Source organism: Rousettus aegyptiacus, unplaced genomic scaffold (genome assembly GCF_014176215.1).
Source record: "Rousettus aegyptiacus isolate mRouAeg1 unplaced genomic scaffold, mRouAeg1.p scaffold_m13_p_14, whole genome shotgun sequence".
Classification (NCBI taxonomy): Eukaryota; Metazoa; Chordata; class Mammalia; order Chiroptera; family Pteropodidae; genus Rousettus; species Rousettus aegyptiacus.
In genome coordinates, this window is record NW_023416289.1 from 45264161 (window position 1) to 45292133 (window position 27973).

A 27973-nucleotide genomic window follows, 5' to 3' on the forward strand; every position below is an offset into this window, starting at 1 on the left:
TCTCTCCCTTTGCCTGTTATCTCTCCCTGTGTCTCTCCTTGTCTCTGTCACCCTAACCTTCCCTTCTCCTCCCTATCTCTGTGTCTCTCCCTCCCCGTCTCTTCGTGTGTCTCTTTCTATATCTTGTCTCCCTGTCTCTGTTTTCCTACCTCTGTGTCTCTGTATCCCCTCCTTCCTCCTGTGTCCCTCCCCGGGCCGGGGCGCTCAGAGGCCGCCCGGCGGGGTCCGCAGGCGATGCGCGGCGCCGGTGGCCCCGGCGGCCCTCGGGGCCCCGCTAAGATGCTGCTGTTGCTGGCGCTGGCCTGCGCCAGCCCGTTCCCGGAGGAGGCGCCGGGGCCGGGCGGGGCCGGCGGGGGCCTCGGTGGGGCGCGGCCGCTCAACGTGGCGCTCGTGTTCTCGGGGCCCGCGTACGCCACCGAGGCGGCTCGCTTGGGCCCGGCAGTGGCGGCGGCCGTGCGCAGCCCGGGCCTGGACGTGCGGCCGGTGGCACTGGTGCTCAACGGCTCGGACCCACGCAGCCTCGTGCTGCAGCTCTGCGACCTGCTGTCGGGGCTGCGCGTGCACGGCGTCGTCTTCGAGGACGATTCACGCGCGCCCGCCGTCGCACCCATCCTCGACTTCCTGTCGGCACAGACCTCGCTGCCCATCGTGGCCGTGCACGGCGGGGCCGCGCTCGTGCTCACGCCCAAGGTGCGCGCGACCTGGGGGCGGGGGCGAGGGGCGTCCCCGAGGGTGTGGGCGGGACCGGCCGCGGAAGGGGCGAGGCGGGGCCAGCCGTGGGGGCGGGGCCTTGGATGGGCGGGGCCAGGCCGGAGGGTCTGCATTTGGGATGCGTGAGACCAGATGGTTGGGGTCAGGTCCAGGTGAGGGGCGGAGCTGACTTTGAGAGGCATGGTTTGTAGGATGAGGGGGACCTGCCTGAGGACTTGCCTCGAAGTAGGCTCTGAAAGAAGCCAGTCATAAACGTACACGGTATGGGGCGGGTTGAGGGTCTGCGCAAGAGGTGAGTCGTGGGGTTGAGATCTGAGGAAGAGGAGGTACCGGCCATCCGGGGGCGGGATTGGGAACGCAAAGAGACCTGGCTAAGATGGCAAAATCTCAGAGAGGGGTGGGATCTGGGATCAGCGGGGGAGAAGTCAGTTGGAAAGGAATGGTGTTCAGAAAGGAGTGAAGCCTAATGAGGAGGAGAGAGCCAGGCAGGCGGGGACAGGGACCAGGAAAGAGGGGTATCAGGGACTGAGGGACGGGGAGGCTCTGACAGCTAAGCGTGGGGTCTAGAGAACTACGTAGAGGGCAGATCCATGGGTGAAAGGCGTTTGGGAAGGGAAGGAGTCATTAGTGACAGGTGGGCTGCGGAAGGGTAGAACCGACGAGCAACCAAGTGTGTTTTAGGGCGTGGCCTGTCAGGGAGGGGCGGGGCTACCGGTGAGGGGCGAGGCCAAGGAGGAGGCGGAGCCTTGCTCTGTACTAAAGGGGCCGGGGTCTGGAGAGGAAGCTGGTCCGAGAGTGGGATTTGGGCAAGACCCTCCCCAGCTGTAAGGTGTGGAAAGCGAGAATCCAGAAGGTAGGCCTAGAAGGGTGAAGGCCCAGCCAATAAGTGGTCAAAACCAGGAGACTACAGGAGAGATGGGGCAGAGGCTGGAGGAGAGAGGCCTGCCTCGGGAGGGTACAGGAGAGCCCGCTGGAGTGGACTTCTTGTAACAAAGGACAGAATTGGAACAAGGCTAGGGTGTAGGCTGAGAAGTAAAAGGGGTCAGCTAAGAAGAGGTGCAGGGAAGGGGCGGAGCCTATTCGGGGGTGGAGCCAGTATGACAAAGGTGGGACGCGCTGAAGGATAGGGTCACCTCAGTGGGTGGGGCCTAAATCTCTCCCTGTGAAGGCCGGTGGCTTTGTAGCTAAATCGCTATTGCATGCTGGGACTCGTAGTTCTCTCCTGTCCAGAGCATTCTGGGAAAGGCCTCTGTTCAACTTGCATGGGGTTGTCCAGGGATTTGTAGGCAGGTCACCTTTGAGGTGAACCTTTTACTTCTGCACTGCCACCTCCACGGCACACCAAGAAATGTGGTCCCTCGTGCCTCCATTACTGCTGAGAAGTGTGGGCAGCTCTGTTTATTGTCTGCTGGGCACTGTGGCCCACTCTGTATGCCAGTTCCCTTCTGGGAAGTATAGTCCCTTCAATGTCTTCCGATGAGAGAGTGGCCCTCACAGCCCCATCTGTGCCCCCATTGAATGCTGAGAACGTTGTCCCCCTCAGCGCACCTCCACCTGACAAGGGGGAGTTCTCCTCAGAGTTTTCATTGCATGCCTTCAGGACAACTGCCCTGTCCCTTGCACATATAACCACAGGCACATGCCTAGGGAGTAAGTCCACTTGCTGTTCTCATTGTGTTACTAGAAGAGTTATTGAGGGCTGATTCTGTGCCAGGAGTGTTTTAGGTTCTGGAGAATACAGTCGTAAAAGGAAATATATATTTATATGCGAGGTCCTTGCTCTTAGAGCTTGTATTTTAATAGGGAGACAGACAAAACAAATAACGTAATGAAATCTGTCCCGGAGAAAAGGAACGAGATGTCGTAATGACCAACATGGAGCCTCAGTAGATGGTGGTCAGGGGAAGCCTCCGTGAGGTGGTGACAGCTGAGCTGGACCTGAGGAGTGAGGAGGGGCGGGTCCAGTATGGGGGAGCAGGGGGAAAGTGTCCCTGGGAGAGGTAACAGCTAATTTGAATAGCCGTAGGCAGCTAGTGGCTACCACATTGGAAAGACCCTGAAGCCAGAAGGAACTTGATGTGTTTGAGAGAGAGCAAAGAGGTGGCAGTGTCGGGGGACGCGGTCAGAGAGGCAACGGGGGCCCGTTTATGCAGGGCCTTGTGGGCCACAGTGACGATTTGGCTTTGACTCGAAGATATAATGATTGGAAGGTTGTCAACCAAAAAGGGATATGAGCCAATTAATGTTTTGAAAAGATCACTCTGGCTGCTGTCTGGAGAATGGACTGGAAGATCCAAGAATGGAAGTAGAGATGGGTTTGTCTAGGCAAGAAAGTGGGGACAGTGGAAGGTTGTGACAGGGGTAGCAGTGAGGAATGGACAACTGGGGTCACGTTTTGAGCAGGGAGCGAAGAAGACTTGGAAATGGCCTGCATGTGGGTGTGAGAGAAAGGGCAATTTACCCGTGAGACCTGAGCACCTGGGGAAATAAGGGAAAGAAGACAGGGAATGGGTCTGAGGCAAGGGAAAGATCAAGAATTCTGTTTTTGACATACTAATTTTGAGATGCCCCTTGGAAATCCGAGGGGAGCTGTTGAGTCGAAGGGTTTGTCCAGAGCTCCTAAGAGAGGTGAGAGCTGAGGGCAGGAGCCATCGCCTGCTCTAGCGCTATCCACAGAACCTTCCACGATGAAGATTGTCCAGGTCTGCTCTGTCCGACAGGATAGCCACTAGCCACATGTGTACACTGGCACTTGATATGTTGATATGTGGTTAGTGCAATGGGGAACTAAATTCTATTTAATTTTGGTTAATTAAAATTTGAATAGCCATAGGTGGTGAGGTCACTGGGGAGAGAGGATTAGGGCACTCCTACATTTAGAATTCCTACTGAGGAACAGAGTCCAGCCAAGGAAGCAGAGAAGGAAGGGACAGGAAAGTAGGAGGAACACCAGAGAAGGGCAAGTCCATTCAGCAAAGTTTCTTCCAGTTGGGAGAGACAATACTTTCAGAACCCTCCTTGCATGCTGGGAGATGTAGTCCCTCTCAGTAGATGCTGGGAACTGTAGTTCCCTCACTGGACACTAGATTTATCCATTACAGCAATGCTACTGCTTTAACAGATAAACCCCCACTTCTCAGCAGCTCACCCCAATAGAAGGTTGTTTCCCACTCATATAAAATCCAAACGAATGTTCCTGATTGGAGATGGCACGCCTCCAAGTGGTGACTCAGGGACTCAGTCTCCTCCCTCTCGTGGCTCTGTAATCGCCAAGGACTTCGGAGTTTTCTTCTGGTCCTCTACAGCAGCCCTCAGACAGGGAAGAAAATAAGGTGTCCTGGGGAGTGTTTTTATGGATGAGCCTAGAACTCAGTCATGTAACTAAATGGAACCCAGGTCTCTGTGCCCCAGCAGGAAAAGGAGACGGGTTTGGTGAACAGCTAGTCAGCCCGCCCTATGGAGAGATGTGAGCCACCGGTGGTGGCTGGGAGCTGTGGTCTCTTTATCAGCTTCTGGGAGATGAGGTTCCCCTCTTGCCCACTGGGAGCTGTAATCCCCTCGTTGGTAACGAAGGGTTCCTTACTGACTCCTGGGAGCTGTGATCTCCACATCAGAGGCCTGACCTCCTCCTCCCTGCCCACAGGAGAAGGGCTCCACCTTCCTACAGCTAGGCTCATCCACAGAGCAGCAGCTTCAAGTCATCTTCGAGGTGCTGGAGGAGTACGACTGGACATCCTTTGTAGCTGTGACCACACGTGCCCCTGGCCACCGGGCCTTCCTGTCCTACATCGAGGTGCTGACCGATGGCAGTCTGGTGGGCTGGGAGCACCGCGGGGCGCTGACGCTAGACCCTGGGGCGGGCGAGGCGGTGCTGAGCGCCCAGCTCCGCAGCGTCAGCGCGCAGATCCGCCTGCTCTTCTGTGCTCGCGAGGAGGCCGAGCCGGTGTTCCGGGCGGCCGAAGAGGCCGGCCTCACTGGACCCGGCTACGTCTGGTTCATGGTGGGGCCCCAGCTGGCTGGAGGCGGGGGCTCGGGCACCCCTGGGGAGCCCCTCCTTCTGCCAGGAGGCGCCCCGCTGCCAGCTGGGCTGTTCGCAGTGCGCTCGGCTGGCTGGCGGGATGACTTGGGCCGGCGTGTGGCAGCTGGTGTGGCTGTGGTGGCTAGAGGTGCCCAGGCCCTGCTGCGTGACTACGGCTTCCTGCCTGAGCTTGGCCATGACTGTCGTGCCCAGAACCGCACACATCGAGGGGAGAGTCTCCACAGGTGAGTCGGGCTGGGGTGTGTGTGGGGGGGGAAGGGGGTGGGGAGGGCTGTGGGAAGACTCCAGATCCTGGGGTACCCGCTGCCTGAGTGGCCTCAGATGGGTCACGCTCCCTCTCAGCTTGAGTTCCCTTTCCTGTAAAATGATTGTAACTGGGTCTCCTCTCTGGGGTTAAATCAGGTAACTTGGAAAAAGCGTTGGAGACACAGTGAGTGTATTACTATATTTCATGACTTTAAGATGCACCTTTTTTTTTTTTCACAGTTTAATGGCTTTGAAATCAAGGCGTGTCTTACAATTGGTGGCTTTTCGTGGTTTAATTGGCAATGCTTTTTTCTTTCTTTATGGTACATAAAAATAGTGATACATCTTCTAATGGCTAGCAGTGAGATACGCCAGTTAGAGTATGAGCTGAACTTCAGTAACGAAAGATCCAACAATCTAATGGCCCAAACAAGGTCGAAGTTTGTTCCTCTCCCACTTAACAGTCCGGAGATGCATGGTCCAGGTTATCAGGAGACCTCGTTGCTCCACGTGACCATTCAGGGACCCGGGCCACCTTGCTTGCTGTGCCATGTCCTTTCCACACAAAGCTAGGTCGTGGGCAAGCCTGAATTCCAGCTCACGAGATGTGGGAAACAGGGGAACTGGAGAGCAAGCGATTTCCTTTTGCACAAGCGAGGTAGAAGGGGTGAGTCCGACATCCCATTGGCGAGAATGTAGTCACGTGGCCAGGGCTGGCTTATTGGTCACTTACGGCCACACCCATGCAGATTGGTTAGACGGTGGATTCTCATTGGCTAGTGCCTGTTCTGCGCTGCTTGTCAGACATTTTGAATGTAGCCCCTGCACGTGGCTTGCGCCAGCTGCAAAGAAAATTGGGATGCGTCGACTCTAGCAGGTCAGCTGTGTGCCCAGCCTACACACTATTATTTTTGAAGAGGAAAACAGGGTTTGGCAGAAAACAGCACGTCCACTGTAGGAAGCTTTGTGAGTGGGGAAATTGATGAGTTGGGTGACAGAACGGTGGGAGGAGAGGCCTGTATCCTGAGATGAGCTGGGGAAGAGGCGATGAGTGGGGAAGAAAACCTAGGGGAGGAGAATTGAGAATTGGTGAATTGAGAATCAGGATCCAGGGACAAGAGGGTGAGAAAAACATGCCTCGTTCATAAATACTTACCAAGAGCCCGCTAAGAACCAGGGCTCATGCTGGGCACTGGGAACACAGATGAAAGAGACCATGGACCTCTCTTCAAAGAACACAGGGTCCTGTAGGGGCGGCAGACACGGATGGGATAATGACAACACAGCGTGATGCTTGCAATAATGGAAGTTAAATGGGCGTCATAGGAGCACCAGGGAGAGGACTGTTTAAGCCAGGACATTTTTGGTTGCAGGAAGCAGAGTCTCATTCAAGTTTCCTCAGGGAAAAGGGGGTTTATTGGAAAGATAAACACTCACAGAAATCCAGATGTCAGGAATTGAGGCTGAGACTCTCCGCCCCCCCCCCCCAGCTTGCCACTCCCAGAGGCTGTTGGGTTCCTCCGTTGCTATCACTTACCCAGGATTCTGCTCCTCCTAACACATAATTTTCATCCTGCCCACCACCCATCTCGCAAAATGTCACAGCCAACATCCTCCCAAGGGCAGAATTTCATTGGCCCCAATCAGCCTTCCAAACTAGGCTACACGAGTCACTGGTCAGCCTGTGGAGTCAGGGAGGTTTCCAGGGGGAGGAGCTTTTAAGCTGAGACCTCAAGGATGAATTGTTCATTTATTCATCGAAAAACCCTTTATCGAGAGTCTGCTATGTGCCAAGCAGCGCCTTTGGCACAAAAGTGTATAGTGTTGAACAGGGTCACTGCTCTCACAGAGTTTACAATCTCGTAGGGGACAAACAAGAAAAGAAAGAAGAAAATATCACATAGTAGCTTCTGTGAGGAAAATAAAATATGTAGAATGTGATAAGAAATATCTAGGGTGCTAGGTTAGGCGAGGTCATCAGGAAAGGTCTCTGAGTAGGTGAAATTTGGAGGTAAAAAGGTAAAGAGAAGGAGCCAACTATTGGAAGATCTGAGTGAAGAGAAGGAAGCGGGAACAGCAGGTACAAAGGCCCTCGGGCTGGAATTACCTGCTTGGGAACCCCAAAGAAAGCCAGCGTGGCTGGGGCTTAATGGGCAAGGGGAGGGGGCATGACTTGGAAATGGAGAAACACTTAGGCAACTCAGCTCACATAGGGCATGTAGGCCAGGTTAAGGGGTTCGGATTCGATTCTAAGGGCCATTGGGAGTTCACTGGAAAGACAGAGAGAGTATTCCAGGCAGGGGAACAGCATCGTGCAAAGGCCCCCAGAGGGCAGGTTGGTGGGACACTAGCTCAGGGTGAAGGAAGGCAGGAGAGTTAGGGCTGGGGGTGGTGAGGCTGGGGGGGTAGACGAGGCCAAGCCAGGTTGAGAGGCTTGAACATTGTTCTGGGCACTGGGGAGCCATGGTTGGGTTACAAGCAAGGGAGGGGTAGAGTCAGTTTGGGGCATAGAAAGACCTCTCTGGGCGTGGAGTGGGAAACAGACCAAAGGAGAGAGATTGGAGGCTGGAGGCCAAGCAGGAGGCTGGGGGAGGCATCCAGGAAGGCTATGGGGACAGAGAGGAGATCCCAGGGGCAGGAAGGATGGTGCTTAGGGATGGATGGCCTGGGTAGGAGGAATGAGGGGGCAGCTGGGGATCTGGCCCAGGGACTGAGGTGATGTGACAGGTCTTTGAAGTACAGGGTGCTATTGCATAGTGAAGCTATCTAGGGCTCCAGAGGCTCTTGAGGGCTTCTTTCTAGGGGAAGGGACATTTGAGCTGAGTCTTGAAGACATAAGAACTTGTTAGGATGAGAAAAGACAGAATAAATGTTTTCCGGGCAGAGAAAACATTATTTGCATAGGCTTAGAGGTTGGAGACCGCTTGATACATTTGGGGACACGTTGCATTTACTGTTGGTATGGCACGAAATAGTTTTGGAGTGGAAAGGGTTTGAGGGTGGGAAGGGATCAGAGACTGGGCCGCAGAGGCAGATGGGGCCAGAACACACAGGGTCTGCAGCGCCTCGACCCCAGGCTGAGGGTCTGGGACCTTGTGTGGCTGTGCTGGGCAGTGAGGGGAGAGTGCCTCGCAGACAAGAGGCGAATTTGGGTTTTCAAGGTCTTGGAGAAGAGATTCTGGCTGGAGGCCGGGGCCGGTCAGTAGGAAGGGGACCTTCTCTGCTTTTGGCTGCCAAGGTCTTGTCCAGGTCCCCATATGTCCCCTCCCTTCCTCCTGGCAGGTACTTCATGAACATTACGTGGGACAACCGGGATTACTCCTTCAATGAGGATGGCTTCCTGGTGAATCCCTCACTGGTGGTCATCTCCCTCACCAGAGACAGGACTTGGGAGGTGGTGAGTCCCAGCCCCGACCTCGGATATAGAGATGGCCCACAGACCTGGGTCCTGGCAGGTGTGGGAGGGGGCTGGCCTCTGGCCTCTGAGGGAGGAAGGGGCCAGAGCCAGACTTCTAGGTCCTGTGGGAAAGAACTGGGAGCCCACACCTCAGGGGAGGAGGGAAATGGGGCGCAGACTCCTGGAGCTGGGAGCCCGCACTCTGAGGAAGGACGACCATGAAGGCCAGGACCTCCCGGAAGTCCCTGCAGGAAGTCTCTCCAGGAAGCGTGAATCTCCTTTTCTCTGCCCAGGTGGGCAGCTGGGAGCAGCAGACCCTCCGCCTCAAGTACCCGCTGTGGTCCCGCTATGGTCGCTTCCTGCAGCCCGTGGATGACACGCAGCACCTCACAGTGGCCACACTGGAGGAGAGGCCCTTCGTCATCGTGGAGCCCGCTGACCCCATCAGCGGCACCTGCATCAGAGACTCCGTCCCCTGCCGGAGCCAGCTCAACCGTACCCACAGGTAACACAGCCCGGGACCCAAGAATTCCGGTTTCAAAATCCTTCTGCCTTGAAGCCCAGTGTTCCTGGCCCCAGCCCTTCCCGCCTTGGGACCCAGGCCCCACAAAGCCGTCCAGCTTTAGTGACCTTGGACGAGTCACATAATTCCTTTGAGCCTCAGTTTCTCCAGAAAGCACTAACCTTAGTTTTTAGCCACTGTTTGTCCCTCCCTCCATGAGCAGGGGAGGGTCCCCAACGTCCCCAAGCCTGCTCGCTCCCCGCAGCCCTCCACCGGACGCCCCGCGCCCAGAAAAGCGGTGCTGCAAGGGCTTCTGCATCGACATCCTGAAGCGGCTGGCGCAGACCATCGGCTTCAGCTATGACCTCTACCTGGTCACCAACGGCAAGCACGGGAAAAAGATCGACGGCGTCTGGAATGGCATGATCGGGGAGGTGAGGCTGCGGGGACAGGGTGGGGGCGCTGCCGGGACATGGGGACTAGGCCACGAGTTGGAGAACTCTGAGGCTGGAGGGGTGTGCTGAAAGAAGGGACCGCTTTAATGTGAAGGGGGCGTGGCCACAGGAAAGACCCACCTTGGCAGACGCGGTCCAAGAGGAAAGACCAGCCTTGTTGGAGGCGGGGCCAAGGGAGGGGCCTTTGTGAAGAGGGGGCGGGGCTGGGGCGGACATCCTAGACGGGGCGGGGCCTGGAGGATGGAGCTCAAAACCTTTCTGAGGGCTTGCTGCAGGAGCAGGATGCGGCCGCGGTCACCTGTTCCCACTCCTGTCTGCAGACTCTCACCTCCACCTTTCCTGCCCCACTGTGCGTCTCCCTCACGCCCCCTTCCCCTGGGCCATCCTTGTAAGCGTCTCTCTCACCCCGTCACTGGTCTCCTCCCGGGATGGTCTTGCTGCCTCTACCTGCTTGAGCCGGCCCACTTCGCTTACCAGGTGTTCTACCAGCGCGCGGACATGGCCATCGGCTCGCTCACCATAAATGAGGAGCGGTCCGAGATCGTAGACTTCTCTGTCCCCTTCGTGGAGACAGGCATCAGCGTCATGGTCGCGCGCAGCAACGGCACCGTGTCTCCTTCCGCCTTCCTTGGTGAGTGAGGTTGGGGCCCTGGGACGGTCGGTCAGCTGGGGCAGCCGTGTGCCCCAGTCCCATCTGGTACTGCCCATATCAGCACTGTGACTCCGGTTAAGTGCCCTCACCGCTGAGCCTCAGTTTCCTAGTCTGTGACATGGAAGAAATGATTTCACCTACCGGAAGTATTTTGACGGTGAAGCTGAGGAGCTTCAGGAGCCTTGCACGGCCTCCTCAAGGCCCTGTACCTCATTCTGTATTCATAATGTTGTGTTCTTTCTTTTTTTTTCATAAAGAGAACCCTCCAAACTGTATAAGCTTCAAGCCCCACAAAACCCATTAACCCTGTTTGTAGCTATAAGGTGAGGAAAAGAGATAAGCAGGGCACTGGCACATGGTAAGTGCTCGATTCACCCATCAGACTGCTTATTGAGCACCTACTGTGCGCCAGGCTCCGAGCTGCACACATACCCCTGCCCTCTCAGGGCACTCGGCTTCATGGGTAAGACAGAAGATAGACTCTTAAAGGGACAGGATCACTTAAGATTGTGACAGAGAAATTAGGCTGGGGAAGAGAAAAGAAGGAATCAGACTGATGCCGTGGGTGGCCAGTCAGGTCCTTTGAGGCGGCGACCCAGTCCTGTGTAGACCTGGCTGAAAGAGCATCCTAGGCAGAGGAAACAGCAAGGACGGAGGCGCCAAGGCGGAGGACCTGTGAAGGAGCCTGCGAGGTTGGAGGAGGGGAGTGAGTGAGCGCAGTGGGAGGTGAGGGCTGAGAGGGGACAGGGCCGGTTTGGGCTTTACACTCGCCCAAACAGCCAGCGTTTTAACTGCAGGTGGTGGCAGGAAGATGGCAGTGAGGGTAAGACAAGGGGACAGGCTGGAGGTTAGGGAGCGGACACCTCGATTGGTTGGCAGCTTTGAGGTGGATTGAAACAGGATAGAGATCTCATTTACTGAGCTTGTAGAAGCCTGAAGTGTACCCCTGGCCAAGGTGGCGGTTCCTGTCAGTTCCCGCTTGTTCTCTGAAGTCTGAGCAAGGCTATGGGAGGGAGAGGGGTTGGGGGAAGGGCCGTCCTTCCTTCGTGTTTTGTTTTCAGCGTATTTCCCCAAGCGTGTCTTTTGTGGCCTCGTCTTTTGCATCAAGGTCTCTGCAGAGCACCCCAAGATGCACCAGGCAGGGCCCCTGCCTTCAGCAGGGGAGTGACAAGGTCATCTGTCTGCCCCACCGCGTTGCCAGCCGAGGCAACAGGTGTGTCCCCAGATGCTGCAGTGACAGTCCAGGGTGGTCACCCTGCTGTGACAGGGCCACCTGCTGTGACAGGGCCAGTCCTGGCCACTTGCACTTGGCCCTGGGCAGTCAAACAAGCCAGTGCTAATCTCAAGGAAATGGTGACTTGAGCTTATTGTCACTGAACTCCCAGAGGCAGTGTTAGGAGGGGACACATGAACTTGAGTCCCTGTGATGGACAAGTTAGGGTGGCCCCTCTGACAGGGTTGCTGTGGAGACCAGGGCAGAGAGGATGTGGCTCGTTCAGGGAACTGAGTTCTGGGTGGTACAAGTAAAGGGTTCTTGAGAGAGTGATTGGGCCAGAGAGGAGGGTGGAGCAAGGCTAGGGGATGGGGACTTTGTCCTGGGGGTCGCAGGTGGGCCATTGAGAGCTGGGAAGAGGTGGAGTTGTCTCTGAGTGCAGGAAGAGCCTCTCAGGCCATGGGGAGGGGGCATGGGCTGGAGGGGTAGCTACTGGGAGATGGTCCAGGAGAGGACGAGGCCCAAGCTGGGGACAGGTCCAGGAGAATGAGGCCGGGGACTGACAGGTGAGGACTGGTGAGGGGACGGGAGGAGATAAAGACAGCACCCGGGGGGAGCAGGCTATGACTGCATGGCCGCTGGGGCTCTCGGGATGGGGAGCCAGGGAGCTGGCGCGGGGCTCAGTGCGGGACATGAACGGCCTGCGGGATGGCCGGCAGGAAGTGGAGGTGGAGAAGTGGGTCTGGAGCTCAGGAGACACATTTAGGTGGTCGAAACCACAGAAATGGTTGTGGGGGCTGTCTACGAGAAAGGCTGGCTCCCAGGAATCCGGTGGACAACAAGGCTGTCCCCAAGATGGGGAACCTGGGGAGGGGACCGAGTTGGGTAGGGCCAGACCTGGGCTGCATTTTGTCCGCATACCTGTGGCCCCCCAATCCTTCACTTGGTGGAGCCATGACCACACGCCCCCTTCCCCCAGAGCCCTACAGCCCCGCCGTGTGGGTGATGATGTTCGTCATGTGTCTCACCGTGGTTGCCGTCACTGTTTTCATCTTCGAGTACCTCAGTCCCGTTGGCTACAACCGCAGCCTGGCCACAGGAAAGCGTGAGTCCCCTTCCTCCAGCACCCTACCTCACAGGCCCCGGGACCAGATAGAATTACATTTCCCAGCAGGCCCTGGAGTAGAGCCTGGTGGCAGAGGCCTCGGGGGCCACTGGGAATTGTAGTTCTTTCCGCTCCCTCATTGAGCAGAAGGGATTTGGGGTCCATGTCCCCCCTCCTGGCCCCCTACAGGCCCTGGCGGCTCAACCTTCACCATTGGGAAATCCATCTGGCTGCTCTGGGCCCTGGTGTTCAATAATTCGGTGCCCGTGGAGAACCCCCGGGGGACCACCAGCAAAATCATGGTGCTGGTGTGGGCCTTCTTCGCCGTCATCTTCCTCGCCAGCTACACAGCCAACCTGGCCGCCTTCATGATCCAGGAGGAATACGTGGACACCGTGTCTGGGCTCAGTGACCGAAAGGTGTGTGCGTTTGGGGATGGGGGAGTCGGCTGGGGTTGGAGGTCTTGGGGCTTGGCACATGGGAGGGCGGAAGGATGTTGGGGGCAGAGGGAGTCTCGTCCCAGAGTTCCAGAATGGTAGAGTGGAATGTTCCAGAGTTCATAGTGAACGATTTCAATGTTCCCAGGTGCAGGGAGTATCCCCAAATGTTATAGGTGTTACAGAGTGTGCCAAATGGGGCACTCTAGACCACTGTCAGTCTTAAACTACGACAAAGGACTAATCTGTGAAATTTCTAATCCAATGGTGGCCAATACTTTTGTAAAATACAGCAGAAATGAGTTACCGGAAAAGTAAAATTTTAAATCAAGACATGCAAAATTCAAAGCCAAGTTTTAACATCTAAGGTCCAACAGACATGAAATTATTTTGTCAGATCGCTCTAAATGCTGACACACACACACACACACACACACACACACACACACACAAACGCACGCACACACGCACACACGCACACTGTGTCTGTCCTTGCCTTGCCGCAGGTCACAGTTTGTTCAGGGACTGGTGGGCAGCAGAGCAGGCTTTGAGACTCAAGTGGTTCACTGAGAAATCAATTCAGTGGGTGACCACGAGCAAGTTTTTTTTTAATGGAATGGAATTGAAAGTATGTTTGACTGCATCTTACATGATACGGATGAGTTTGGTTTCATGAAACATTTGTCTTAGTCATATATACAATTGAGATTGAGATTGAACCAGCAAGACACTTGTCTGGCTATGTCTGTTAACATAGTGAATGATTTTGAACAGATTGGTAAATAACTGCCCCAGCCCTGTCCCCCATACCAGGCCCCTGTGCCAGGTCCTCCCGTGATCCCGCTGGTTAAGGGTTAATGCCTGGCACATCAGGGGCCTCCGGGACCTTTCTTGAGCTCTGTAGCCAGTGTCTTTTCTGATTGGACCACGGTCAGGCCATGCTGGGCGTTACATATTTCAACATTACTCCTGATTATGTATCCGTATCTGCAACACACAGCTAGCTACCTGTGGGTGTTTCCTACTGCAGATCATGGTGAGCAAGTTCGAGAAAGGCTTTTGCCCCCAGGGTGTCTGCCGGTTGGGGAGTGTCCCCCAAGATGGAGCATCTATCTGGTCGAGGACATCCTCCACCCAGATGCCCCCAAGGGGGCGCCCTGGTAACTCTCCATTCTGCCTCAGTTCCAGAGGCCCCAGGAGCAGTACCCGCCCCTGAAGTTTGGGACGGTGCCCAACGGGTCCACGGAGAAGAACATCCGCAGCAACTACCCCGACATGCACAGCTACATGGTGCGCTACAACCAACCGCGCGTAGAGGAAGCGCTCACTCAGCTCAAGGCAGGGTCAGCGCAGACGCGGGGCGCCGCTGGGGCCCTGAGCACACTCGGGGTTGGCGAGGGGTCAGGGGTCGTTTATCAGCCTTTGAGGTCAGCCCGGGGTGGGCCGGCTTGGAGGACAGAGGTCGCCGAGTGTGAGAGTGAGTGCCCCCCTTCCATACGGAGGGTCCTCGTGATGTTTTCAGGGATCCAGGAGTTCTGAATTCTGGGGCCAGACTGCCAGGGTTCAAATCCTGGCTTTGTCCCTTCTTGGCTGTGTGACATTGGGCAAGTCATTCGACCTTCTGAGCCTCAGTTTTTCCTTCTGTAAAATGGGGATAACAAGAGGACCCACCTCATAAGGTTATTATAAGAATTATTATAGTTATTATTAATCAATATAATTAATATATTATTATAGTTTTTATTAGTTAATCCGTGCATGACACTTAGAGCAGTGTGCCTGGCACAATGTAGGTGTTTGCTGCTGTTGTTATAATCATCATCATCATCATCATCATCATCAGAGCTGAACTCACTGGAACTGATACTTGAATTACGTTTTGTTTTGTTTTGTTTTGTTTTTAACACATTTCCCAAACCATGGGGATAAAGTTAAGTTCAAAGCTAGGCACGGTACCTCTCCCCTCATCCCTCCTTTAGTCATTCAGCATTCCTTTACTTTCTTGGCATCTATTCTATACCTGGCCATAGACAATTAGACCACAATTCCTGCCCTCAGGATGCTTAGAGTCTAGAGGTGGGAAATCAACTATAAGTATGCAAGCAGAAAAATTAGCAAGGTCATTTAGAAAGTAATAGTGAGCTAGAGCATGGCCGAGCTAGGGGTGTTCAGGGAGGGCCTCTGGGAGGAGGTGACTTGAACAGAGCACCGGAAGAGGTGAGGGAGCTAACCAGGTGGCAGAGCCTCGCCCACAGAGGGAGCAGGTGTGCAGAGTGGTCTTGGGACATTAGAGGACCAGCAGGAAAGCCAATGATGTCCAAGGGCGGAGAGCTGAGACAAAGTGCAGATGAGAAGAAGACAGGGGTGTGACCCCTGAGGCCAAGTCAGGGCTGGGTTTTACGGGAAGGGCCCTGAGGAGCCATGGGGAGGTGGGCTTGGCGTAGGGGTGGGGCATGATTTGATTTGTGTGTAAACACGCCCCCTCCAGCTGTCCCATAGAGAGAATGGACGGAGGAGGGGCCATCAGTGGGACCAGTGCCTAGGCTGTCATGTACTCGAGGTCACCTTCCCTGAGGCCCACCCTTTGCTTACCCATCAAGCAGCCACCCCTAACCCGATCCCTTTTACCCCTCCGTCTTGAGGGGTGGGTCCTGGCCACGTGGCTCCGACCGTCTCTTCCCTACTCTGGGCAGGTTCTCTAAGATGCTAGGGAATTTTCGTGTATATTGGGACATTTTTTTTTTAATTATAAATTATTTTCTTTAATAAATGCATAACGAAATACAATGAGATTAAATATATATATATATATATATATATATATATATATATATATATATATATATATATGCTAGGGAGCCTGTGGGCAAGAAAAGCCTCACTCGGGTTCCAGATCACCCTTCCACCATCCGTCTCCTGCCTTTCCTTCTGCTGGGAAGCCTGGCGGACCCCTCCGCCCCTTCCCAGGGCTCCCCTGGCTGGAGGACCTCCCTTTCTCTGTGCCTGGCAACCCTCACTTTAAGGTTTCCAAGCCCCTTGAGCTGAGTTTCCCCTTTCCAAATCACTTTCCCCTCTTTGAAGGTTGTATTTGCTTAACGTTTGCTTGTTAAAAATAATGAGGTGAAAATGGATCCCCCCCTCCCCAACCCCCTTATCCACTCATTGCTAATGATTCACTGCATTTCCTCAGGCGTTTTTTTCTAGAGTGGGGCTGGGGATCCACATACTTAATTTAGAATTTTATAAGATCCATATTAAATGAAACAGGTGACACTAATTTTAACGATCTGTTTCATTTGCTCCAATATCTTTAATATATTACCATTTCAATATGTAATATAAAAAGTAATGACATATTTCACTTTTCTTTCTTTTTTTGAGCTTTGAGTGCGTGCTCTACTCAGTGTACATCTCTGTTCCTACCTGCCACATTTCGAGGGCTCAGAAGCCACATCTGGTTAGTGGCCGTCATTCTGGACTGCATAGACCTAGAATTGTCTTTTTACCTCTTCAGTTGTTATATTTTCTTCCCTTCCTCTATCTTCTTCTTCCTTTTTCTTTTCCTCCTCTTCTTTTTCTTACTTGCATTTCTTCCCCTTCTTCCACATTCTCCTCTGTTTCTTTGCTTGCCCCAGCCCCCAGGCGTCCTCTAGAGCAGCGGTCCCCAACCTTTGTGGCACCAGGAACTGGTGCTCCCATGAGAATCTAATGTCTGATGATCTGAGGCAGAGCTGAGGCGGTGATGCTGGCGCTGGGGAGCAACTGCAGATACAGATGAAGCTTCACTCACTCACCCACTGCTCACCTCCTGCTGTACGACCCAGTTCCTAACAGGCCACAGACCGGTACCTGTCCACAGCCCGGGGGTTGGGGACCTCTGCTCTAGACCCTTAGGATCTAGAAAACATTGGCCTAACCTTCCTTCCTAAGAATTCTGCAAATTCCTGGGCTTCTCACAATCACCCTGGCTTCAGGGTCCTCTTTGCCAGATTTAGTTAACTTTCTGGACCATCTCACTGGCCCAAGTGTGTTTCCCCAGCTCCAGAGGCTGTTATCCAGAAATCGGAACCCACCCCTTCCTCAATCCCCATGAAAGCCCCCACTGTGTGTGCCGGACTGCAGATTGAAAACGTGACAGGTGCCGGCTGCCAGCACCGTCCAGTAAAATCCAGTACAAACCACTGTGTAATTCTAAATTTGCTTGTAGCCCCATGAAAAGACATAAAAAAAAAAAAAGAAACAGATGAAATTAGACTCAATCATATATTTTACTTAACCCAGGATATCCTCAATATTATTATAACATGTAATCAGTAAAAAAAAAAATGGTTGAGACATTTTACATTTTATTCTCCCACACAAATCTTTGAAATCCAAAATACACATTACACCCACCGCACGCCTCGGGTCAGACCCATATTTGAAATAGCGACAGTGGCGGGTAGCTGCCGTATGGGACAGCTCAGGCACACAGTCATCTAAACACAAAAAGTTTCACAGTGAACATTTTGAACATGAAACATAAAAGATCTCGGGCTACTTCCCCCCTGCCCCGGGAACTCTTTCTCTCCCTGACTCACCCCCAGAGTTTCCTCCCAGCCAGCCAGCTGAGTTATCTCTCCCCTCTCTTCCTCCTTCCATTTTGCCCTCTTCTGCCCCTCCTTCCAGGAAGGCCTCTGGGATTCCCAGATCCTCTCCCTCTCTTCTACAAAGCAGGGTGGCTTTCCCAGGCTCTGCCCACCCACCCCTACTTCACAAGCACAAACTGTGGAACTCATCAATGTCTATACATGCAAAACATTCACGTGACCATGCCCAGATCAAGGTATAGAAAATGGCCAACTGCCAGAAGGCTCCCCGCTCACCCCTCCACTCACTGTAGAGTGTCGCTGTTAATTGAGTTAGCCTGGTTTTGAATATAACATAAACAGAGTCAAACAGTGCATTTAGCAGCTTTTGTGTCTGGCTTGTTCTGCCCCATTTTACTGCCAGGTTGCTTGTTCGTAGCTGTATCCCATTGAGGATACCATTATATGAATATATGGGAATTCTTCCATTCTAACTGTTGGTGGACATTTGGGTTTTTCCCAGTGTTTGGCCATTATGAATATTCTACAGTGAACATTCTTGTACAAGTCTTCGGAGGACACGTTCGTTTCTCTTGGGCAAATTCCCACGGGTAGGACTGCTGGGTCATGGGGAGTGGAGACTTTACCGTCAAAAGATACTGCCAGACATCTTCCAAGGTAGTCGTACCAATTCACTCTCATCAACCGTGCAGGAAAGTTCCGTTTGTTCTGTAGCCTTGCCAAGGCTTGGTATCATTCCCGAATCTTTTAAATTTACTCTAGTGTTTATTATATATCAATAGTCACTTAAGTTCATCACTCCGAGGGCCACTGTAACAGAAATGTATCATCTCACAGTTTTGGAGACTAGAAGTCCTCCTGGGTCCTTCTGAGGGCCGCGAGGGAGAGTCTCTTCCAGCCCTCTCTCCTTGGTTTGCAGATAGCCATTTCTCTCAGTGTGTTCTTCACATCATCTCCCATCGATGTGTCTCTCTGTCCAGATTTCCCCTCGTCGCATGGACACCCGTCCTATGGGATTAGGGCCTTCATTTCAACCTGAGTTCCTCTGTAAAGACCCTGTCACATTCCGAGGCACTGGGGTAGGACTTACAGATGCAAATGTAGGGGGACACAGCTCAACCCATAACATATCATAGGTGAATACTTTTATTTTCATTTTATAGATGGGGAAACTAAGGCCCCACAAAATCCCATGGCTGCTAAGTGGCAGAGCTGGGATTTGAACCCTGGGCATCTGATTCCGAGCCCAGCCCCTTGGGCTATGAGGAACCCTGAAGCACCCTGTGCCCTCCGCAGGAACTTCAGGATTCACAAGAGATACCTCCGTGCTTCTGTCACCTCTTGCTGTGATTTCCTGTTTCCGCTGAATTCCTTTTTACATTCCCCCGCCCCCGCCCCAATCTTTAGTTCTATTTTTATCAGAGTTATATGTCCACATTATTTGGAGAGTCAAATACATTTAAAAAAAAATGAAAACCAATAGTCCCTCATCTGCCTACCCTCCATTTCTCCCACCCTAGAGGGGTCTGTTGTTTTCACTTTATTTATTGTGTCCTTTCATTATCTATATCCCTGTCTCTAAATACCATGTTTGTATAGCTACCTCTCGATTTTTTCGATTTGGGCATTTTCCATTCACTTCTCACTATGAAAGACGCATCCTCATACTCTTATTTAAATTATTCCAGCCTCCCACATTGTGATTCTGGCTAGATAAATATGCAGTGTTTATATGTTATGACTGTGTAAATGCTCCCACAGCTGCCACAAGTAGTAAACCATGATTACTTTCGTCTCCTACACAAGTCTTTGTTTTTCCTGGAGTTAATAATTGTCTTTTTTTTTTTCAGTTGCTTGGTGGCTGAGTCTTCTTTGTGCTTAACTAATTCAAACTCACATTCTCTGTTAACTCTATGACTCTCTTCTTCATGTGTCTAGCCACATCAGGTACTCTATTAATTTCGTCCTATTGAAAAAGTATTTCCCGTGGCCTTCTGGCCACTCCAGTCTGGTACATAGCCACCATCGTGATCCCATCCCCTTCCCTCCTGGTTTGGATCTTGTCGTAGCCCAATTCTTATTCTTCCTGGGTTTTTCTCTCTTGTTCTTTAGAGCTTTCTAACAAAAGGCACGTGGGGGGAAGGTAAAATTATATGGACATGGCATTTCTAAAAAACCTCTGGACTTTCAATGCGTCATCTGACTGGGTATAAAATTCTGGGCTAGAGATCATTTTCCTCCAGAATTCCAAAAGCATCACTCCATTGTCTTCTAAGTGTCTGTCAAGAAATCAAAGTCATTCTGATTCCTAAGCCTTGTATGTAGCCTGTTTTTCTTTTCCCTGTCCTCAGGGTACTGACGTTCCTCAGCAATATGTCTCTTATTAGTATATTTTTTACCAATTCATTTGGATTTTATTCATTTGTTTTAAATACAAGCAAACAAAAGGAGAGGGGAGAAGTGGTTATTTCTGCATCGATTGTTTCAAATGCAAGTGACTCCATCGCTAGGGGTGTGTGGATGGTGCTTGTCACCATGGGACCCACAGGGTTAGTTCCAACCATTTTTCACTGAGGCTTTTTTTCTTTCCCAAATTCCCAGCATTCCTTTAAGGCCCATTTAGCTGTGGATTTTGTTTATTCTCCTGGCAGTCTGCATTTATTTATTTATTTTTAATTTTTCAATTACAGCTGACATCTGTTTCCACTGCTGGACCTTCTCATCGTGCCCTTGTATCATTTGTTCTGGGAAATTTTCTTGATTTCTTTTAATCACGATTTCTCCTTTCCCTCCATTTCTGTTATTCCTTTCTAGAACCCTTACTAATTTGATATTGGGCTTCCTGAACTGTCCATTTATTTTATTCCTGCTCTTATTTTAACCTTTTCTTTATCTTTCTACTCTACTGCCAGAGAGATTTTCTTAACATTATCTTCTGCTCTTTTATTAAGCTTTTCATCTCTGCTACTACATTTTAAATTTCTAAGTACTTTTTTTCATCTCCGAATTTTTATATTACTTAATAAATTTTATAATGGGATTTTATGGTATCCTATTTCATAATGTCCTAGTCATGGTTCAGCATTGCAGTATCTTGTTTCTCTAATGATGTTAATGATAGTTGATGAGGGTTTTTACATTTTCTCCTTTCTGCATAAATCACCCCTCCATTTTGTTTTGTTTCCATCTTTATAATAGAGGATTTAGCTGATGCCTAATTATCCCTAGGGGTCTGCTCATATTCGGGAGTGGGGGGTCCAAAACTCTCGAAGTGGTGGGCCCGTGATGTGGGTGGGGCTGCCGACTATGAACTTCACTGTAGTATCTGGACCATTTTCATAGGGGAATTCTCAGCGTCAGCATTTTTCAGTCTCTTTTCTTGCGTTAGTCATATACATATACAATAAATATATATCTATGGCCATGCCACCCTGAATGTGCCCAATCCCGTCTGATCTCAGAAGCTAAGCAGCATTGGGCCTGGTTAGTACTTAGATGGTACCTAGGAAGACCAGGTGCTGTAGGTGTAAAAATTAAATAAAAAATAAAAAATGAATAAGGGATTGTAAGCTGACAAGGTCCTTGCAATCTGTGTGGTCAACCAAGGGCTGCCTCACCTAAAAAAAATTTTAAAAACATATATTCATATCCATATATATGTACACATATATATTATGTAATTTGTATATATATGTATATATAATGTTCTTAACAAAGAAATGACAAATAATGAGCCATGATCTCCCTGACAAGATAACCCCTAATGACAGGAAAGCTAAAAGCCATTCATTCATTCATTCCTTCATCCATCCATATGTCTGTTAAGGTTTTCTCACAGCGGGCATGGGGCCAGGCACCAAGGGTGTAGCGCCGAACAGGTCAAAGTCCCTGCTCTCCTGGGAAACACACATGCGTGTCTAGGGCAGCACCCTCCAATGCCCTTTCCACGGTGATGGAATATTCTAGACCTGTGCAGTCCAACATGGTAGTTGCTGGTTCTCAACCACTCGGAACGTGGTTGGTGTGACTGAGGAAGCAAATTTTTAATATTAATGAAAGATGGAATTCGAATACCTATGTGTGGCTCGTGTTTACCACCCAGGGCAGCCCTGACTAGGGTAGCGGGGACGGGGTCAGGGAACCCACAGCTAACGTGGCTTTGGTGGGCTGTCCCGCCCGCTCCAGGCAAGCAGCCTCGTAGGAAGAGAAAGGAAACGCATCTCTTCAAACAGAATAAATAAACACGGCCTCTTTCCCCAGCCAGCCCTGGGAGGCTGTTCTCTAAGCCCACTCACATAGGAGGGGCCGAAAAGGATCCATCAAGCCCCCTTTCCCTAAAGAAAGCATGATTTTTATTTCTTGCAGATCAATTAAACCATGTGGAACACTTCATGGCCTCTTTTCCCTAGTAATGAAATCTCACCTTTCAGCGCCAGTGCCTGGCCCACAGAACACCTGCCTCCAACCCTCCCAAATTCATTCATTCAGTTGATTAAACACCCGTTCTGTGTCAGGTGTTGATCTGGACCTTGGGGTACAGCCATGAACCAGACAAGGCCTGTTCCTTTATAGGACTTAAATTCCAGCGAGGGGACACAGACGATAAATTTAATAACCAAGAGTATTTTATAGAGTGAATGAGTTTGGAAGACCCGGGCGTGGGGGTGGGGGAGGCTATAGTTGGCAGTATTAAATAGGGAAGGTGTCCGTTGAGTGAGCACTTGAAGGACGGGAGGGAGCGAGCCAGGTGGCTCTCTGGGAGAAGGCTCAGGCAGCAGGCCTTGAGGCAGGAGGCGTCCAGGGGCCTGACGAAGGCCAGTGCGGCTGGTGGGGGCTTCGTGTGGGAGGTGTGCGGGGAAGGTGAGGACAGGGGAGTAAGGAGCGATGCGGGGGTGTTGGGTGGCACAGGGCCTTGTAGCTCAAGGTAACAGGTCACTCTGAGAGTCGTGGGTGTGGGGAGGGCGTGAGCCGAGGCCTGATGGGAACAGACTCAAATGCTAAGGTCTCTTTGGCGACAGGGCAGAATAAACAGGAGAGTAAGGACCAGTGCAGGGCATTTTATTTTCCCGAAATCTATGCTGAGTTTTACCAGAGGCTGAGAGACAATGTGAGGATGGGGAGCAGGCGGGGGACAGAGGCATTACGCTCCGGATTGATTGAGCACGTGACTGGAAGTGAAGACTCTCAAGTGACCTCATCCTGAAGGCCCCTCGCGGCTTCCCACCACTGGAAGCCTCGGCTTGGGGCGCTCTCTAAAATGCTTCTCGGGGCTCTCCCCACTGTGTGCCCCAGTGACCCTAGAGACCCTCCTTCCATTGTCCGCTCCTCCCCAGTGCCCCCATCTCTTTTTCAGCCTGATTCCCCTTTCATCCTCGGGATTTTCCTAAACTGAGAGAGACCTAGAAAAATTAAGACTTTGTCTACAAGTCGGTAGAGCCTGTAGGCGGTTGTGATGTTTCTTTCATATATATATGTTTCCAGATGCCAACTGGGGCAGCCCTGCCTGTCAGGTGCTGTATACAATTGAACACCGTTCTCCACCCACAGGATGGTGAATGCCCCCCTCCCCTGCCTAGTTTCTACTCTTTCTTGGGAGCTTGACTTTAACCCACCTCCATGTTTCTGCTTTCGCTGGCTCCATCCAATGTGGGGGATCCTCTTTGTGTGCCTCCCCAATGGGGGGGGGGTGCATGGACTAATTCTGTCCTTTTCCTTAATTTCTCTGCAACCAAGCACGTGCCCAAAGGATTCTTTATTTTTTTATTTTTATTTTTTGAATCTTTATAAGATTTTATTTCAGTCAAACTGATGACATTGCCAGGAAGTGAAATCTCAAATGCTCCCCCAAAGTATTCTTTAGGTGTGTGTGTGCGTGAGTGTGGGCTGTGTGTTACTGAAGGTTTGGGGACACAGAGGTATTTACATCAAAAGACAGATAACTCAAAACTGCAGGTGACATAGTCTTGCTTAGAAGGCCCTTTGCTTTCTCCATCACCGAGCACCCAGCCACGTCCCTTGACCTCTCTCGCTCAATCTGCACTGTCCAGTGCTATTTAAATTAATTCCATCCTTTCATTGCAGTGGCATATTTCAAGAGCTCAAGAGCCACCTGTGGCTGGTGGCAGTCAGGGCTACACGTGGCTGGTGGCTGCCATGTTGGACAGCACAGACAAAATGTTTTCATGATCACGGAATGTTCTTTTGGACAGTTCTGTACTTGATAAAGACAGGTACCTCCCTCTAAGAGCGAGTCCGGTGTCTGGTGTCTGTAGTTAAGATGACCAAAGTTTCACCCCATAAATATGTCATTTAAAAAAATGCACATGGAGTTATACGCTATATGAGATTCTGTGACTAATTTTTTTTTTCTCATTAATACATCCTGGACATCTTCACATGTCAGACATCAGCTTTTATCTTAATTTATAGAACAGTTACACAGTGTTCTGAGGTATGGATTCATTTATTCACTCGTTCTTTTATTCTGCAAATATTTACGACCACCCTGTATGGGCGAGAGCATGTCACAGCCTAGAACATGACTGACTCAGACCCTGCCCTCAAGGGGCTAACAGTCCAGTGGGAAAGAGACCGAGATGAATCAGTTCATCACAGTAATGAGTGTACGATGGCAGCGGCCGTGAAGGAAGTGACACGCAGTGAAAGCCACCATGATCCGTCCATGATCTATCTTCCCACCAAGTTCTAGAAATTAGGGCCTCGTGGGAGAATGGGAGCAAAGTAAGATGGTGTGTCTGGGCCTGCATTTCATGGTCTGAATAAGGGAGATGATTGTTCCTACCTCAGAGGGACCTGGCAGGATTCGTGAGTCACTACAGTAGATGGACACTGCCTGGCACATATAAGTGCCCTCACTGGCATAATTATTGGATGATTCCCTTTCTGAGCCTCGGTCCCTTATAAAATGAAGTACAAAGGACAACTTTAAGGAACTCCGGTGAGGATTCAACGAGTAGTTATTTCATTAACAATCACAGCCAACATTACTCCAACCATTTCTCTGCACCAAGTGCTATCCAACCTTTGTAACGACCTGGAGCTGTTATCCCCTTTTTACAGATGTTGAAACTGAGGCACAGTGGCTTGCTCAAGAGGTCGCCAGACAGTAGTAACTGGGGCGGTTGGAGGTTAGGGGTGACAGGGCTTCTGGGCTGGGCCATGAGGGCATCTGGGTGGGACTGACCCTGCCCTTCATGCCCCCGGTCCCCAGGAAGCTGGACGCCTTCATCTACGATGCGGCTGTGCTCAACTACATGGCCCGCAAGGATGAGGGCTGCAAGCTCGTCACCATCGGCTCCGGCAAGGTCTTTGCCACCACGGGCTATGGCATCGCCCTGCACAAGGGCTCCCGCTGGAAGCGGCCCATCGACCTGGCGCTGCTGCAGTTCCTGGGGGATGGTGCGCCTGCGCGCGCGGAAGTGGGGGGAGGAGGGCGGAATGGGGGGGCAGGGTTGAGTCCCAAGGAAGAAGGGGATGAAGACAGGGACACCAGGGTCTGGTAGAGGAGGTGGCTGGGGCCTACCTAGACTCCTATATCAGAGGCGGATCCTCGGTGGATGCGCACGGAAGGTGACCTCTGACCACTCCCTCCGTCCCCCAGATGAGATCGAGATGCTGGAGAGGCTGTGGCTTTCCGGGATCTGCCACAATGACAAAATCGAGGTGATGAGCAGCAAGCTGGACATCGACAATATGGCGGGTGTCTTCTACATGCTCCTGGTGGCCATGGGCCTCTCCCTGCTGGTCTTCGCCTGGGAGCACCTGGTGTACTGGCGCCTGCGGCACTGCCTGGGGCCCACGCACCGCATGGACTTCCTGCTGGCCTTCTCCAGGGTACGAGGGAGACAGGGAGGAGGAAGGCAGGGGTGGGTGTCTGGGGATGGAAGGGACCCGGGTGGAGGCGCGGGAGAGGAGCGAGGGACGTGGAAGGCACGTGGTCCCGCGTTGACCCGACTCTCTCCCGGGGACGCCTGCAGGGCATGTACAGCTGCTGCAGCGCCGAGGCCGCCCCGCCGCCTGCCAAGCCGCCGCCGCCGCCGCCGCCGCAGCCACTGCCCAGCCCGGCGTACCCGGCGGCGCGGCCCGCGCCCGGCCCCGCGCCCTTCGTGCCCCGCGAGCGCGCCGCCGTGGACCGCTGGCGCCGCTCCAAAGCCGCGGGGCCGCCGGGGGCCGCGGGCCTGGCCGACGGCTTCCACCGCTACTACGGCCCCATCGAGCCGCAGGGCCTGGGCGTGAGCGAGGCGCGTGCGGCGCCCCGGGGGGCGGCCGGGCGCCCGCTGTCCCCGCCGGCCGCGCAGCCCCCGCAGAAGCCGCCGCCCTCCTACTTCGCCATAGTGCGCGACAAGGAGCCGGCTGAGCCCCCCGCCGGCGCCTTCCCCGGCTTCCCGTCGCCGCCCGCGCCCCCCGCCGCTGCGGCCGCCGCCGTCGGGCCGCCGTTGTGCCGCCTGGCCTTCGAGGACGAGAGCCCGCCGGCGCCCGCGCGCTGGCCGCGCTCCGACCCCGAGAGCCAGCCGCTGCTGGGGCCGGGCGCGGGCGGCGCCGGGCCCGCGGGGGGCGCGGGCGGCGGGGCCCCGGCCGCGCCTCCGCCGTGCCGCGCCGCGCCGCCCCCTTGCCCGTACCTCGACCTCGAGCCGTCGCCGTCGGACTCGGAGGACTCGGAGAGCCTGGGCGGCGCGTCGTTGGGCGGCCTGGAGCCCTGGTGGTTCGCCGACTTCCCCTACCCATACGCCGAACGCCTCGGGCCGCCGCCCGGCCGCTACTGGTCGGTCGACAAGCTCGGGGGATGGCGCGCTGGCAGCTGGGACTACCTGCCCCCGCGCGGCGGCCCGGCCGCCTGGCACTGCCGCCACTGCGCCAGCCTGGAGCTGCTGCCACCGCCGCGCCACCTCAGCTGCTCGCACGACGGCCTGGACGGCGGCTGGTGGGCGCCGCCGCCCCCGCCCTGGGCCGCGGGGCCCCCACCCCGGCGCCGGGCCCGCTGCGGGTGCCCGCGGCCGCACCCGCACCGCCCGCGGGCTCCGCACCGCGTGCCCGCCGCGCCGGCCCCGCACCACCACCGGCACCGGCGCGCCGCGGGGGTCTGGGACTTCCCGCCGCCCGCGCCCACCTCCCGCTCGCTCGAGGACCTCAGCTCTTGTCCCCGCGCCGTGCCCCCACGCCGGCTCACCGGGCCTTCCCGCCACGCGCGCCGGTGCCCGCACGCCGCACACTGGGGACCGCCGCTGCCCTCCGCGTCCCACCGGAGACACCGGGGCGGGGACCTGGGGACCCGCCGGGGCTCGGCACACTTCTCCAGCCTCGAGTCCGAGGTATGACGCGGCCCCAGGGGTCCCACCGCCCCCTCGGTCAGCGCAGGCCACGGTCCGAGGGAGCACGCAAACTGGACAGGACCCGCGTGGGGTGGGAAGGAAAAACGTGGAACTGGCCGGAACCCGCCTGGAGCAGCGTCCTGCGCCTCCCCGCTTTCGGGGCACTGCGACCTGGAGGGAATTTGGCCCCCCGAATCTCACCCTGCCTGAGAGCAAGGGGGCGGGGGTCTCGGAGCCCGCTGGACTTTTTTTTAAACCCGACAAGGGCTTTTTAACGTCACCAGATGGGGCGGGAGGTGGGGGCGGGGTGTCACGCCACGCCCCACCCCTACGCCCGGGGCCGTGGCCCCCACATCACTGTGCAGCTCCCCGGCCCCAGCCACGCCTCCGGGGAAGCCCGTTTTTAACCTTTCATCCATCGGGACTCAAAACTGTGAGACGCGTTCGCCAAACTGTGACCCTAGACCTCGGCCCCGCCATACAGAAACCCCTGACCCCAGACTGTGACTTCCGACCCCTACTAATGGTCATCCGACCCCAGACTGTGACCCCTGACCCCAAACTGTGACCCGAACCCCAGACTGTGCCCCGACCAGACTGTGACCCTTGACGTCAAACCAGGACACCCCCTTCTTCCTCTTCCACCCTCGGTTGCTTTTCCCTATTTTGACCTAGGACACGCCCCCAAACGGAAGCCCCGCCTTCCCCGCCCCAGTGATGATCCCAAACTCCAGGGTTCCAAACTTCCCACCCTGTTGCACTTCACTACCAGCCCCAGGTGCCACCAAACACATCCTCTCCCAATCCAGCCCTTATCTGTGACCCTTCAGCGATGACCCAGCAGACCCTCCCAAAGCCTCCTCTTCCCAGATCTCCAGCCGGGTCTGGAGCTGGGTCGCGGAGGGGAGGGTCTGGGAATCCACACTCACCACCCAACTCCCTTCCCACGTTCCTGTTCCACATTGCAGTGTTTGGAATAAACCATGTTTTTATGCCTCGTCAGTCCAAGTGTGAGCTCCGTGTCTGTCTCACCCCCTCAAGCTTCTCTAGAGGAAACTGAAACAGAAAAGTCCAGAGAAAGGGGGGGACAGCAAGGGAACTAGAGCGAGAGAACAGAGACCCTGGAGGGAGGTGGGAGACAGAGACCCAGAAAGAGGCGGAGAGAAAAGACGCTGAGAAGGGCTGAGAAGAGTCCCGGGTGGACAGAGACCTAGAGATATGGGGGACAGAGACTCAGGAAAAATCCAGGATCAAAACATTTTAGGATTCAAGTCTAGGGTCCCATTCCTATGGCTACA

The 27973-nt window shown here is 53.8% G+C and overlaps 1 protein-coding gene, 2 long non-coding RNA genes and 1 pseudogene across 3 annotated transcripts; 2 read left to right on the top strand and 2 right to left on the bottom strand.

Moving 5' to 3' along the window:
* Nucleotides 1-214: 214 nt before the first annotated feature.
* Nucleotides 215-27903, top strand: GRIN2D (glutamate ionotropic receptor NMDA type subunit 2D). The gene is made up of 12 exons (XM_016122481.2): nucleotides 215-690; nucleotides 4355-4974; nucleotides 8279-8393; nucleotides 8687-8898; nucleotides 9161-9329; nucleotides 9828-9981; nucleotides 12195-12320; nucleotides 12510-12739; nucleotides 13940-14100; nucleotides 24578-24765; nucleotides 24968-25200; nucleotides 25344-27903. Exons 1-12 carry the CDS (start codon nucleotides 235-237, stop codon nucleotides 26679-26681), a joined length of 4002 nt encoding a protein of 1333 aa, XP_015977967.2. The 5' UTR covers nucleotides 215-234; the 3' UTR covers nucleotides 26682-27903.
* LOC118611382 lies at nucleotides 5787-12351 on the bottom strand. The gene is made up of 4 exons (XR_004954294.1): nucleotides 12244-12351; nucleotides 9869-10113; nucleotides 6153-6241; nucleotides 5787-6061 (listed from the first exon to the last, which is right to left on the bottom strand). It is a non-coding gene; the product is annotated as an uncharacterized LOC118611382 (long non-coding RNA).
* On the top strand, nucleotides 20760-20873 carry LOC118611922 (annotated as a pseudogene).
* Nucleotides 23791-26662, bottom strand: LOC107498867. The gene is made up of 2 exons (XR_004954295.1): nucleotides 26534-26662; nucleotides 23791-25007 (listed from the first exon to the last, which is right to left on the bottom strand). It is a non-coding gene; the product is annotated as an uncharacterized LOC107498867 (long non-coding RNA).
* Nucleotides 27904-27973: the final 70 nt, after the last annotated feature.